Genomic DNA, 14,904 nt, shown 5'->3' on the forward strand with positions numbered 1-14,904 from the left:
AAAGGAGGAGAGACAGTAGGGAGGAAAGAATCAAAAACATAAATGGGGGTTTAAGGAGAGTTACAAGGAATAGAAAAGTGCAGTAAAATGAGTGGAGAGATAAGAGGAGAAAAGGAGAAGATGAGATGCAGGGAAGGAAAAAAAACCAGAAACGGACACTTTCTTAGAAAACAAGGGTTGTTTTTTTTTTTGGTTTTTTTTAACTTATTTCCTGTTATTTTAGTAACGCTCTCTCCTACGGCTCTAGCAGAGAGACACATTTTAAAAAGAAATGCGTGTCAGTTTAGGAAGGTAGCCAACTGGTTCCTGGCATCAACAAGATTGAGAAACACTGGCTTAAAGTAAACCTGACCCCCTTACAGCGACCTTCCTAAGTGCCCTAGTTTAGAGGCATTCCTTGTGATTGAAGTTTTATTTTATTTTTTTTTAATAACGTTTATAACTTTCTTTAGGACGGGAGTCCTTTGTTTCACGTTAGGTCTCAGCAGACTCTGACATATCGCTAGCACTCGGGTTCCCTGCAGGCCCACAGCCTTCTGAAGCTCAGGCACAAAGCAGCCCACTGAGACAATTAGGAGACTTTTTGAAACCACAAATGCTCATTTGTCCTGGGAAAATTTTGCCGCCTGGTCTAGTGGGCACATTGGCCTTGGGAGAAAAATGTGATTCTGTACAGACCGATAACCAACGCCAGAATTGCGCAAAAACTGAGCAGGTACCCGGTGCTGGCAGAGATTATTCTGGATGGCTTGTGAGCTGAGCAGAGTTTCCATTCCGCTGGGTGGAAGGGGAGGGGGAGGGGAGACGCAGGTGCGCAAGACGGGGGCACAACCCAGGAAGCGCATCTGGTCGGGGCAGGACTGTGGCCAGATGCTGCAATCTGCATGTAAATGAGCTGATTAACATATGTGTGACTCTTCGCCCTCTTCCATTGTGGAGGACAGCCAAGCATGGAAAGTCGCTCTATTCACACAGCCAGAGAGAGAGAGAGAGAGGGAAGGAGAGTGTCCGGGGCCAGGAAGAGAGGTGGGGGTGGGAGGGAGGGCTCCATCTGCTCCCCTTTCACTGCCCCTAATTAACTACTGAAAGACTCCGGCCCTTTTCTCCTGAATTTATTATCCGTACTAATGAGCCATCGGCCCCAAGGTTGCCTCAGGTCATTAACCCTGCTCTCAAAGGCAAGGGGAGCTACTTGCAGTAAGAGACACAGGTGGGGAGGCTCCCCAAGGGCTTAAATGACATGTGGAGTGCAGAATCATGGGGCGAATGGAGATAGCAGGCCTCACAGCTGTCAGATGACCTGAGATTACTGGCCCAGTCTTGGTTTGTTTGTTTTTTTTTCCCCCACTGCATTCTGGGATTTATAGTTCTTATTTCTTCCATTGGCAATCAGCACCACTGGTACTAGCAAGCATCAGAAAAAGGGCTGTCAAAAAGCCAGAGACACCTTCCTGGAGCCAGGTCATTCTGCAAATTATTGCTTTCTGTTGCGACCGTCGCTGCTCAACGTCCTCACTCCGCCCTCTTTGCCTCTGTGGCGACTCCCTCCGGGTCTGATGGACGGCTGGCTGCCGCAGCGTCTCCATGCCGTCTCCCTCCGGCGTCCCCGGACCGGCTCAACGTTGCAGATCCGCCATGTTGCCTGAAGACCTAGGGTGCACGCATGCGCGCACGCTGATTGAAGTACCAGCAAGGGCGCGAACCTCAGGGGCGTCCCCCTGAGATGACGTCATCCGCTTCCTTTATTTAAAGTCTCTATTTTCACTATCTAGCTGAGTTAGCAAGGAAGGGGATTGCTTCGGCTACACCTCCCAAGCTACTCTGCCTCCTCGGACTTACCAGAGGTACCCGCTCCTTGGGGGCCTCGCTCTTTTCTTTACTTTCAGATTACAGATAGGAACCGGTACTCGCTCCTCGAGGGCCCATGTTCCTGGACACTCTGAAGATTCTCTACTGCTTGGAAGCTATCGCTGCTACAAACAATTGTGAGTTACCATTGCTCTCTCAGAGCTTTCCCTGGAGCCAGGTACTCGCTCCTCGAGGGCCTAAACCTTTCCAGCACCTGAGCTTCCTTGAGACCTTATGTGAGTTTTGTCATCTAGTTCTGTTCATGAACTCTGCCCACTCACTTTCTACAGTTTCTCAACAGCTCAGCCATCCTGGATCGCTGTTCCAGTACCTGAGGGACTACAGCCTTGCCGGGCATATCAGCTCACTACTGCCACCTCTGGTGGTTTCAAAAACCTGTTTAATAAAAGAACTAATGTGTGTCTGTCTCCATACTCAAGCCTAGCCGGTGGTCCCTCTCGGGATATCCTCCCAGGGGCGTGGTCATCTGCCACCGGCCCAGGGGTCCACCCACAACTATATCAGATTGCTGACTCCTCCTTCTTTAGGAGCCAATAAGAACAGATTGCTACTCCGCAGTCTAACTTTCCTGGCTTTAATCTCCTAATGCTGTCCCAGCTCCCAGTGGCTCAAAATCATCTGGAGCTGGGTCAGGCATCCATTGAACTTATAGACTCACATCCCCTGCTTTTCTTAAGACAAACGGGTGTTACAAGTCTGTAGATGCAATAGGGATAAAACCAAAACTGGCTCAAAATTATTCAGAAGTTACAAACCCAATACTTCAGACTGTGCAGCAGTTATGACTCGCTATTAAAGAGTCATTTTGGCTTGAACTGTGTACCTGTCACAGGTATATAACACTCCATCACAGCACTAGTACACTCCCAACAGGAGAAGACTGGCAGATGCAATGGAAACTATGTAAACACTATCATGTGGCTGTACCCGAAAAGTACTGGGATCACACAACCCTCAGAGAATTGTAGAGAATGATCACCTGGGACAATCACATTCCAACCAATAAAAAGATCAGTCTTAGAAAACAAGATATTAGGATAAAAGAGAGAAACACAAGAACAGCATTGCTGCTAGGAGTGTCAATACCAAGTGTCTAATCTGTGCTATGTATGGAAAGACAAAAAATCATCAGTTACCAAGAGATGCAGTAAAGAACAAGACAATGTGGCAGAAAGATATAGAAGTAGTCCCAATTGTCTTGGACACCACTGACCTGATTAAAAAGAACTTCCAAGCTCAACTTGATCTATTGCCTTTATACTGAATATTACATCCTATGAGCTCCAGAAGGAGACTCTCTTTGGTACAATGCAAGTATTAACAACAGAACTAGCAGTAAAGCTGAACTCATAGCCTACACACCCTGGCTTATGAGTAAGGCTCATTCTTGCCAGCATCGGTGTTAGGGGTGGAGTGGAGCAAACAAAGCAGCTGCCTGGTGCCCCCTTGACAAAGCTAAGTGGCTTCGCTGAGGTAGAGCTTCAGGTCACCTTAGTTTCTGCCCTGGTCCCCCCAATGCCAGTCCTGATTCCTGTCATGGATTGCACACAACAATCTCACTTGGTTACACAACCCAAGGACATCGATTTTTTTTTTTTTATAAGAAAATGTTGTCCTTTGTAATTGTAAACATTCTGGTTTTTCACACTCCCCATGCCACCACTGGACCAATCAGAGAATAGCAGATTGATGACAGCACTGGAGCAATAGGGTCATCAGCTGTCTGAACATCATGTTGACAGTATCATCTAGACCTGGCTCTGCCTCCACTGGATACATGGAGACACACTTCTTGTTTTTCTTAGGGAAATCTGAACTTTAAACCCATACATACAATGGTGGAGAAAGTTAAACCAGGCCCAGAAGAGCCTGTCCTGAAAGCATGGAGCCAAGCAGCCAAATCACCACTGATCAAACGTCTGCAATTCTCCATCCTTTTCTCAGAAAGCCCTCAGCAGGATCTGCCTCAACGCACGAAATAAACCATCAGTGCCAGCCATTTACAACTTTGGTCATGAGTTAGTGCATTTGCTAGGGATGTCAAGGTTTATAAAGTGACCCCCAAGTCACTAAGGGCAGGCTAAGCGTATGTGTAGCTGAAGTTCTGATTACCCAAAGAAATACGACAGAGCAAAACGAGGCCTGGATCAGCAAGTCCTAGGTGAAACACAGTCATGTGGTCACTTTAAAATTGTTTCTGGTGAGGTCCGTAGACCCTAAGAAAATATCTTGGGCAATTTCTCTTCTTTACTGTGCAATCGCTGGCCCAATTAGTTCCAATTTGTAATGGTAGTTTTGTAGTGATATGCATGGAATCTCTCTATTCATTTCACACCAAACAGCATTCAGTCGGCAAATATATTGCTGATTTTAAACCTTCCTACCGAAGGGGGTCTCTAAGCCTGAGCCTTATCATTCAGAGTGTGAAAAACATGTACCTCTAGATTTTCAAGTTAATTTACCTTTGATTGGTTTTCAACTCGGCTCGAGCTTATCGCAAATATTAATGTATGTAGAACCAGGCGCCTTGGTAAAAAGAAGCATTTCATTTTTCCATCCTGCACTGAGGTTAGTTACGTTAGTTATCCTGGCAGGATCTCCACCTGAACCTAGGGTTACTACCTGTCCCAGGTCAGCCCAAACAGGTTGATCCCGTCCTGGTTTTTCCCACTGCATTGTCGTTCTAATTTTCCTAAGAAAAGCAGAAACTACGTTCCTATCCATTCAATGGGGCAAAACCCGAACTGTATTATACTCTGGGCTGACCTGGGTGAAATAGCAATCCTACTCGCTCGTTGTCTTCTAGATAAAACTAACGGGTGAGTTTTAAAAGCCCTACGTGTGCCAAAACCGGGAGGATATGTGCGTATATCGGCCCAGCGCGCGCAGCATAGATTTTAAGAGGTGCCCGGGTACGTGCGGATCTCCCAGTAAGAGAGTACAATTTTTTTCATAAAGGGGCGGGGCATGGGCATTCCAGGAAATATGAATGAAACCAGCGCATAAGTATTTACGCACACCAGCTCGCGCCGGGGTCCCCTACCACGTAACTTTACTTCTGCTGTGGACGGCACGTAAGTAATGAAACAAAAAAAACTAGGCTAGTCAGCAGGGCTTTAAGGGTCAGGGCTAATAGGGTGAAAGGGAGGCAAGTTAGCTAGGGGGTTTAGGAAGTCCTTCTCCTTTACTGGGGCAAACTGGGAACAAACTGGGGAAATAGGTAATTGTGTGCGCACGTGCGTCTATTAAAATTCCTTCCACTTACGTGACTGCACGCAGATACGCATGCCAATGTAACATTACACGCCCATGCACGTGCGTATAGCCGATTTTATAATATGTGCGCATATACACCCGCATGTTATAAAATTGCTGCGTCCATATGTGCGAGCCGGCAAACGCGCGTACATGTGCTCCCGTGCGCAGGTCTTAAAATTCACCTTTTAGCCATTCCTGCTTTTGCTTCTGGTGCACCTAAGGCTTTGTACTTCTACCTTTTCCTAGAGATACTCCAGACAGCATGGAGCGAGTTGGAGACCCTTCCACACATACAAATATATATAAATGATGCCTCAGTGTAGCCACTCTCGCCGCGAGTCTTACCTGGGTAGAAGTCTTTGGATTTGGAGAGTTTAATCGTGGCGCCTGTCTCCTTCTGCAGCTGGACGATGGTCTGCCCACCTTTTCCAATGATGGATCCGGCCGCATAACTGGGGATTAGCACCTTCAGGAAATATTCGCCTTCCTCTGGAGGGGACAGGAAAGAAAGTCAGAGAAATGCCATCAGTGACAGGGCTTAAGCCAAGAGGAGCCGGCAGAGGAAGGAGGTCAGATTGGTCCATGGATGTCATCGGGGACAAGCTGGTATTACCCAGCTGCATGCAGAGAGATGTCATTCTAATGTATCCGGAGGCTTGGGGAGATCCAAGTTCTCTTCCAAAGCCCCAGCTTCTGATCCTTGGGCCAGCAAGGGAAAGAGAAGCTGATCTACTAAGAGAGCGACGGACGCCTGGACTCACCTACTCACAGAAGCAGCGCTAACCAAACCAGTGACAACATTCAAGCGTACACTGAGGCAGATGCAGTGTATGGCGGTGAGGGGAAGGCAATGCAGGATGCATCGGAGCAAGCTTGGTATGCTAAGAGGTCTTTCTCTGCTGGCAACGTCTACGCAACCCAAAACACAATCCCTCTCAACAGGGCTGCAGACCCTTCTTTAATATCAGAATTAAAGACCCCCCCCCCCCCCCCCCACCAGCCTCCTGCCCCCATTGCACTGGGGGCAGGAGGGTGGATTTTAGATTTAATTATTCAACTTTCCAAGGTGAGTTACAAATTCAAGTACAATCTAAGGGAGTCATTTACTAAACTGCATTAGGTGTTTACTGCATGGTAAATGCCTTACACACAGTGATGGTGTTTCAAATAGGCGTGGTTTCCCCCCCCCCCCCCCGGCAACGCAAGAATCATAATGAGCTGATCAGCAAGAAGTGTGCACTATTCAGCTCATGTAAGTCAAATACCGTGGCACGTCTCCAAATTCGCAAGCGGCATTAATTGATCTAAAGTTAGGTGCAACTAAGACCTGAGGCTGAATTTCCCCCGGGGGGGGGCGTTCAGGATGCTATTGCACATCCCCATGCTCCCGGGCCTAGGGTTTAAAGGGGCTGATGTGGCCTGCATTTCCTCCCCCTCCCCTCCCCCATCGATGGGGCTGTAAAAATCAGTGGGGGGGGGGGGTCCATATAGGGACACCTCTCCCACCCTCCCCTGGCCACCCCCGGGGTGCAAACAAAGTGATAAATTAGGCCCTGCCCCATTCCAAAAGCCTTCCCCTTGGTCTTTCAAAATCAGGCCCTCCCTCCACGCCTCGAGCTCCACCACCTGTTCCCCTGGTGGACGTATGATGGGGGGAGGGCTTCCTGTGCTCCAGGTGGGTCGCCCCATTGACCCTGTCACATGGAAAAGGATCCAGCACTTCACCTTTACTACCTCAGACCACCACGGCTACTTGTAAGAGCCCAGGGGACCAGAGGGGCCGTGGGGAGCCCAGGGCGTGGGGAGCAATTTTGGAGCAGAGTGGGGGTCTCATTTATTAGCTGGAACTTTGGGCTGCCTTGGCAGGGGGGAGGGGGCACATTGGGAGAAGGGGGGTCTCTATAAACCCCCACTGATTTTTACAGCCTATGGGGAGGGGGGGCAGAAATACCAGGCTGCATCGGCCCCTTTGAAAGACGGCGACCCCGGGAAGCGGGGCTGCAGCCACGCATGGTGGAGGAGGCCCAGCTAAGCCATGGCATTTTACTGCTGGGGGAAATCGCGCAAAGAGTCACCACGCTGCCGCGGTACCCATTTCCTCGCTGGGAAAAATACAGCAAATTTCTCTCCCTCCCCCACGGTTTCACCCGAGGCATGAAATGACTTGTCCAAGGTCCAAGGTCACACGAAACATTAGCAAGAGAAGCAGAATTCAAACCGTAGCTTCCCTGGCTCTAATCACTAAACCAGGGGTGAGCAAACTCTGGGGCAGGGGTGGGCAATTCCAGTCCTCGAGGGCCACAAACCTGTCGAGGTTTTAGGGTATCCTAATGAATATGCATGACATAGATTTGCATACAACTGAGGCAGAGTGCATGCAAATCTCTCTCATGCATATCCATTAGGGATATCCTGAAAACCAGACTGGTTTGTGGCCCTCGAGGACCGGAAGTGCCCACCCCTGCTCTAGGGGATGGGCCCCCCCCCCCCCCGGGGGCAGCCTGAACAGTCCTGAAGGGGGGGAAAATTGGCTGTCCAATCAAGGAGGAAAAGAAATGGCTATGCTGTCGAGTCTCGGTGACATGGAGCCACTGCACGCTCAGGAGGAAGGGAGCTGCCAGAATATCCGTCGCAATATCACTGTAAGCAAGCCACAGCTTAGCCACGCGTCTCTTTCAGTGGGCCGGGGAGAGGAGCTGCTTCTGCCGTGGCAGGCCTGGGCAGGAAGTGGCCTACTTTGTGGCAGAACTGGACCCAGGAGCAGCCGTTGCAGTGCTCCACAAGCCAGGAAGAGCTGCCACTCTCAGCCCGGGAGGTGTTCCTGCTGCCGCCGGGTCCCTAACCAGGGAGAGAGGGATCACAGCTCTTGCCCGCCACAGGAAAAGAAGTGGCGAGGTAGGGGAGGGAAATGGGCAAAGAGGCCACAGAGAATGAGGAGGAGGAGGAGGGGAGCAGGGGATGGAAGAATAAAAGCAAAAAGTGTAAAAAAAGTTTTTAAAGAAAAGCAAATGAAAACATGAGAAAATAAAAAAAAAAGATGAAGAAGAATGAGGGAAAACAGTACAAAAGCAAAATTAAACTTGGGCAGAATGGGATGGAGTTTTTCTCAGCTCTTAAAAGATTTTGGCTGGCACCTAAGTTTTTTGAACATTTTCCAGCCCTCACCACTGTGGTATAGTGTGGAGTGTGTGCATTCTGCTTGTCTGGTGGGCTTTGATCTGTGTGTGTGTGTGTGTGTGTGATGTGGTCTGTCTGTCTGCCTGTGTCTATCTCTGTCTGGGTGGGGTGTGTCTGTCTGTCTGTGTTTGTCTGTCTGGGTATGTTGTGTCTATGCCTCTCTCTGTGACTGTCTATAGTGTGTCTGTCTTGTGTCTGGGGATGGTGTGTCTGTCTGTGATTTTTCTGTCTTGGTGCGGTATGTCTGTGTCTCTGCGTCTGGCTGTGTGTTGGGTTTCTGCCTCTCTGTGCATGTCTGTGCCTAGGTTTTGGATATCTTTGTCTCTCTCTGTTTCTGTTTGGGTGTGGGGTAAATATGTCTATGCCTGTCTGGGTGTCTGCTTCGCTCCCTGTTGCCCTGGGTGTGCGGTGTCTGTGTCTGTCTATGTATGAGGTATCGGTTTCTCTGTCTGTCTGTCTGGGTACACAGTGTCTGCCTCTAGGTGCTCATGTATATGTGTGTATGTGAGCTTACTCCTTTCAGCGCCTTGAAAAGAAACAAAATGGGGGCTTTGAGCTACTTGTTGGCAATGTGGCTACCTGGTGAATACCCTTCACATATGTCTGTGTGTGTGTGAGTTTATATATATATATATATATATATATATATACATATAGTAGCCCATCTTTGGGGAGGGGGCGTAACCAATTGCATGAATGGAAGGGTGGAAGGGGGGGGGGGGCGTTTGTTCACCCCTGCATTAGGCCACTCCTTCACTCCTTTGGTTACATTTCTGATGGAATAAGTGCTCCTCTCCTCACACCACTCCTTGCCACCTGGATCAAGCTGATCCAGTCCTGGCCTGATCCTACGTGAGTGCCTAGAGATTTAGCTCTGATTTCAGATATCTCCATGCACGCAGCAGGGATAAAACGGGTACTGAACTTTTCTTGCTATGCCGTGTATAGCAATGAGCTGCGTTTGGCACACCAGACTGTGATATTCCTGTGGGAACAATCTATGTTACAGTACGGTATTCCTACGGGGACATTTTGCATTTGGCACGCTATAGTGCTGTGTTCCTATGGAAACACTCTGGACTCGGTACACTACAATGCAGTATTTCTGTGATAACACTATGGTTTTGGCCCACGGTGCATGAGTTTACATCATGGAAGTAGTCTGACAGAGTTGCAGAAAGACAGCCCTCTCCCCGCTGAAGCACCCCCTGTTTTTGCACTGAAGTTGGTTGATGACGCTCAGCGCTTTTCCAGGGCTCTGTACTGCAGCCGGCAGCCAGGTCAAACACCTCCTTCCTGCCTTCCAGTCCCAGGGCTGAGCCACTCCACGCCGCCTCTCTTGGTGCTACTGAAACAGTGACTGCCATGGCAAGCCCCCACAGGGCAGGGGGAACAAAGGCAGGAAACGCCGTCCAGATCCCAGCAGCGGCGTCCGTACAATGTTAACTTCATTTTACTGCTACAAGAGCATTTCCACAGTGCCCTCCATCTGAAAGACTGGCTCCTGGAATATCCCTTCACAGTACCCGCCCGCCCTTCTCCCCCACTGGCCCACTGTATCCAGAGCCAGTATCAAGTGATCTCACTAAAGCCCCTTAACTACCCCCCTACCCCACTAAGTTTCAATACTAAGGCATGCAGAGTTATGCATTCAGCAGTCCCTCTTCAGTAAGCCAGCGAGACAGAAAGTTACCTGGGTAACGTAACCCGGATACCTTGATCCGGATAGCGCTGAATATCTGCGCCGACCAGCGAAAGTTGTACTGAGCCCTAGAAATGCCTCCGGCCCCGCTTCTTGCTAGGCAGGCAAATTTTGGGTGGGCAACAATGCCCACACACAACGCTTATCTGCTCAGGGAGGAGAAGGCGTTTAGTTTAATCCCAGACATAATATGGACCTCTTGCTGGGCAGAAACCTGAGGGAGGAATACAGAATGGGGAGGGGTGGAGGGGGGCGTGCGTGCGGGATGGGATGTTGATGTTCACAAAGCAGTAAAGAGATTATATCTGATGATTTCAAGGGAGTGAAACAGTGTGATAAGGCAGTGGCCAATGCCAGAAACATGCTAGGGTGCAGAGGGAGAAATATGTATCTTCTGTGCACTTGTACAGTGCTGCATATGTCTAGCAGCACTTTAGAAACAGTAAATAGTAAGCAGTAGGTGTAACTAGAAGAAAAACAGGATGTGATTAGGCCGTTGTACAGGTTGACAGTGCGAGCTCGGCTGGACTACTGTATCCAGTTCTGGAGGGCGGCCCAGAGAACGGTCACTACACTGGTGCAGGGCCTGTATCGAAAGCCCTATGAGATGAGACTCACTGACGTAAATATGTATTGCCTCAGAAGAGAGAGGGGAGACATAACAGGCACATTCAAATACCCCCATAGGTATTAATGGCACACAAGACGCAAACCTTTTTCAGTAGAAAGGAAGTTCTAGAACACGGGCTAATGATAAGGAAGAACAAGAGGGCAGATTCGGGAGCAACCTCAGGAAATATTTTTTTCATGGAAAGGGTAGCGGATGCGAGAAACACCTTCCCAGAGCAGGTGGTGGGTGCTAAAACAGTGACAGGCTTTGAGAAGGCCTGGGATAAAGATAGAGGATCCTTAGCTGCAAAAGGTGATGGAGAATTAATTAGCAGCTGGGTCTGTCTGGCAGGCTGCAAATACAGCAAAATCTAGGGGCCTGATATTCTTATCCAGCTATGTAGCAACCGCTGCATATCCGCTCAAGTTCAGTGGCCGCTAGATAGCCAGATAAGTCACTTATCCAGCCTTCTCTTAGCTGGAGAACTTGTGGGAGGGCAGTGGGCGGATTGAGGCGGTGTTACTTAAGCCGGATAACTTATCAGGCTAAATAGTGATATTGATACTTAGCCGGATAAGTTATATTTGTTTAAGTTTAGACCTTCTATTGAGCAGGTCTAACTTAGATGGACAACTTATCTAGCTAAGTGCAATATATGCACAGTCGCGCCGCTCAATATCCTTGTAAGTGTTATCCGGCTAAGTTACTTAGTCGGCCAGGATTTAGATATTGACCCCTAGAAGACATAGGAAAATCGCAGGCACTCACATAGCCAAGTCTAATGGCAGACTAGGCAGGCAACTGCCAGATTGGTATGAGTAGCTATTTAGAGTTCGATATTCAACGCCACTTAGCTGGATATATTTGGAATTTCAATATTCAGCTGCGTTCAGAGGCCTCCACTTAGATGGATAAAGATTTATCTGGATAATAGTTAGCCAGCTAACGGGCCGATACAGTACAGTGCGCACTGTTACCCCGCGTTTGGACGCACGTTTTCGACACGCTAGCTCTACCCCTTATTCAGTAAGGGGTAATAGGCGTTGAAAACACGTGTCCAACCCCCCAGAAACTAATAGGAATAACTAATAGGGCCATCAACATGCAAATGCATGTTGATGGCCCTATTAGTTATTCCCGCGCGATTCAGTAAGTAAAATGTGCAGCCAAGCCGCACATTTTACTTTCAGAAATTAGCACCTACCCAAAGGTAGGCGTTAATTTTTGCCAGCACTGGGAAAGTGTTCAGAAAAGCAGTAAAAACTGCTTTTCTGTGCCCCCTCCGACTTAATATCATGGCGATATTAAGTCGGAAACCCTAAAAGTCTAAAATAATTTAAAAAAAAAATGTAAAAATCGGCCCACGGGTTGAAAACCGGACGCTCAATTTTGCCGGCGTCTGGTTTCCGAACCCGTGGCTGTCAGCGGGTTTGAGAACCGACGCCGGCAAAATTGAGTGATGGCTGTCAAACTCGCTGACAGCCGCTGCTTCCGTCAAAAAAGAGGCGCTAGAGACGTGCTAGTGTCCCTACCGCCTCTTTTTATCGTGGACCCTAATTTGCATATTTGTCCCCCCTGAATTGCGAGCACAGGAGAGTGGCCTGTGCGCGCCCGCTCTCCCGCGCCCTTTACTGTATTGGCCTGTAAGTGAGGAGTGGGATGAAGGCGTTCTGGGCAGAGCTACTTATCTGGCTAACTTAGCTAGATGAGTACAGATATTCAGCCGTATCTGACTAAGTTAGACCTGCTATTGAGCAAGCCTAAAGTTAATCAGATAAACTTATCTGGCTATTAGATAGCGGGGTACATTCAGCGGGGCAGCCCACACTGCTGAATATCCTGGCCAAGTTAGCTGGATATGTTTTTCTAGCTAACTTGCGCAGCCAGATAGCAACTGAATATGGACCCCCTTAGATTATTACAAAGCCTTGGGTTAGACATGGGAAGAGAAGTAAAGGAATGATAGGGTGCTGAGAATGAACTAAGCAGAGGATCTTGTATATTTATCCACCTACGATGGCAGAGTATAAATGAGGTAGATGAGAAAACCTGTACTGGATAAGGAGTGATATTTTTCCAAGGGGGTCACGCTCTATGTCTGTTAGCTGCGATGTATCCTTAGCGGTGTGGATAGGAATAATTGGGCAGACTGGATGGGTCAGTTGGTCTTTTTCTCCTGTCATCTACTATGTTAATATGTACCTCCCAACTGCTTTAATGATGGGTTTGATTCCCACGCAGTATGTTTCAGAACACACCTACTGCTGCTGCTGCAAAATTAATATTAGATATTCAGCTCTATGGATCTTTTCTTCTATAAAAGGGACCTCAGAGCTTAACACTAAGCGGGCACATGCTCCCATACCTGGGGACCAGTGCCGCCAAACTATCTTGGGTGACGGTGGCTCCCATTGAGCCACACAGTGAGTGTATGTGTGTGATGTTACATGACAATGTTCTAGACCTAACATAAGCCCAGTCATTTCCAAGCAGCAATAGGTGGGTTGTGATGGGTGTCCTAGTGCAGCTGCTCCCATAAACTCAAAAGAAATTGTTGGGAACTTAACTATAGTGAGGATTCATGATTTCAATCCTCGCAGTCTGCCAACAGGTCTGGGTTTTTTGGGGGGGGGGATTCTCCCCATGAATATACACCAGACGCAGCTGTATATATTCAGTCAAAGAGCCAGGTTCATTTGCACAGATCAGTGCCCTGGAAACTTAGACCTGTTGGCATCTCTCGAGGACCAGAGCCTTGCCCCCTTCCTCCCCACCAACACAGTTCAGGGGAGATGAGCACAAGAAAATCAAGCAATGAAGAGATTTGCCCAGGAGAGTCTCACCCAGAGTCCGTGGCAGAGGGAAGCCTTGAACTCACATCCCAAGATTTCTTCCGACCCCCCCATAGTTAGTGTCCTGACTGCTAGCTCATACCTATTACAATCCCAAACCACGTGCACCCCAAACCTGGAATGTTATCGCTGGTCACCCATGTGTGCAGTCTGGCATTCCTCTGTCAGGCTGGGTCTGCCATAGCCAACACCCAATGAGTGAAGAAAGTTATGGAGGGGACCGAGTTCCACAGAGACAGCATCGCACAGAACCTGAACTGAGTGGCTCGTTAAGGAATAATTACGGAGTTCCTCTTTCTCGGGTCGGAGTGAGCCCATGCTCCTTTTCAGCTCTCCCTTCTTGACCTCGCACTGTGCCCCAGTGATCCCTGGAATCCTATTAAAGCGATATCCCCGGGCCGGGGATAAAGATTTCCGAGCAACCAGAGGCGCTGCTGTGCAGGATGCAGAGAAACCGGTAACTAATTGGTGCAAGAAGCACTCCTGGGTCCTGAGAGCCCAGCAGCGATGCCTCTCTAGGGAGACCACAGCTATAACGCCAACCTCATTCCCAGCACACATGCATATTCTTACTTTGTAGTTTGATTTCACACTGACAGTGGAACTGCGTGGCACGTGCACCCGTGCTGCATGCTGTCTTCAAGTTCACGACTCCTTTCCCGGGCCCAGCGGAAGACGTGCAGGTGGCTGCTGAGGTCGCACGGGTCCTGACTCTAGATGTGGGCAGTTCTCATGCTACAGCAGCCACAGCATCTAAGGGCCGAGTCCAATACAAGAAGCCCCGCAGCCTGTGAAGAATCCAGCCTTCTCCACCTGAACACGAGGCTTCAGCAATGACCGATCAGCGTGCAGGCGTGTGTGTGTATCTGTGTGCATGTCTGGGACCTGCGCATGTCAATATAATCCCTGTTTTCTGTATACATACAGATGGGGACCATCATGTATTTGTGGGTGTCTGTGCATGTACACCTACAGTATGTGTTCTCACGGAGAAATCTGTACTCTTGTGATAATTACTTGGCTGGGGATGCTTTATGATAAGGGACAGATTGGATGGGCCATAGGGTCTTTATCTGCTATCATGTTATTTATTTATTTATAAAAGAAAGAGGAAACTGTTTGCAAATGAGTCTTTATATTTCAAAACAACCTATTTAAATATTTGGAAAGGAGGACCATCATATCACCCTGCGGAATTCCTGTTAGGAATTATTAGGAAGGGAATGGTTATAAAACCGAAAATGTCATAATGCCTCTGTATCGCTCCATGGTGAGACCGCACCTTGAATACTGTGTACAATTCTGGTCACCGCATCTCAAAAAAGATATAATTGCGATGGAGAAGGTACAGAGAAGGGCTACCAAAATGATAAGGGGAATGGAACAGCTCCCCTATGAGGAAAGACTAAAGAGGTTGGGGCTGTTCAGCTTGGAGA

General features: G+C 48.6%; 1 protein-coding gene across 1 annotated transcript in view; it reads right to left on the minus strand.

Moving 5' to 3' along the window:
• The window catches only part of NOVA2 (NOVA alternative splicing regulator 2), a 76,554-nt gene that overhangs the window by 37,595 nt on the left and 24,055 nt on the right, over positions 1 to 14,904 (minus strand). The window contains exon 2 of the mRNA XM_029571905.1: positions 5,473 to 5,616. Coding sequence (XP_029427765.1) covers positions 5,473 to 5,616 — 144 coding nt within the window. The remainder of the gene's footprint in view (positions 1 to 5,472; positions 5,617 to 14,904) is intronic.

The sequence above is a fragment of the Rhinatrema bivittatum genome, chromosome 11, assembly GCF_901001135.1.
Source record: "Rhinatrema bivittatum chromosome 11, aRhiBiv1.1, whole genome shotgun sequence".
Lineage (NCBI taxonomy): Eukaryota > Metazoa > Chordata > Amphibia > Gymnophiona > Rhinatrematidae > Rhinatrema > Rhinatrema bivittatum.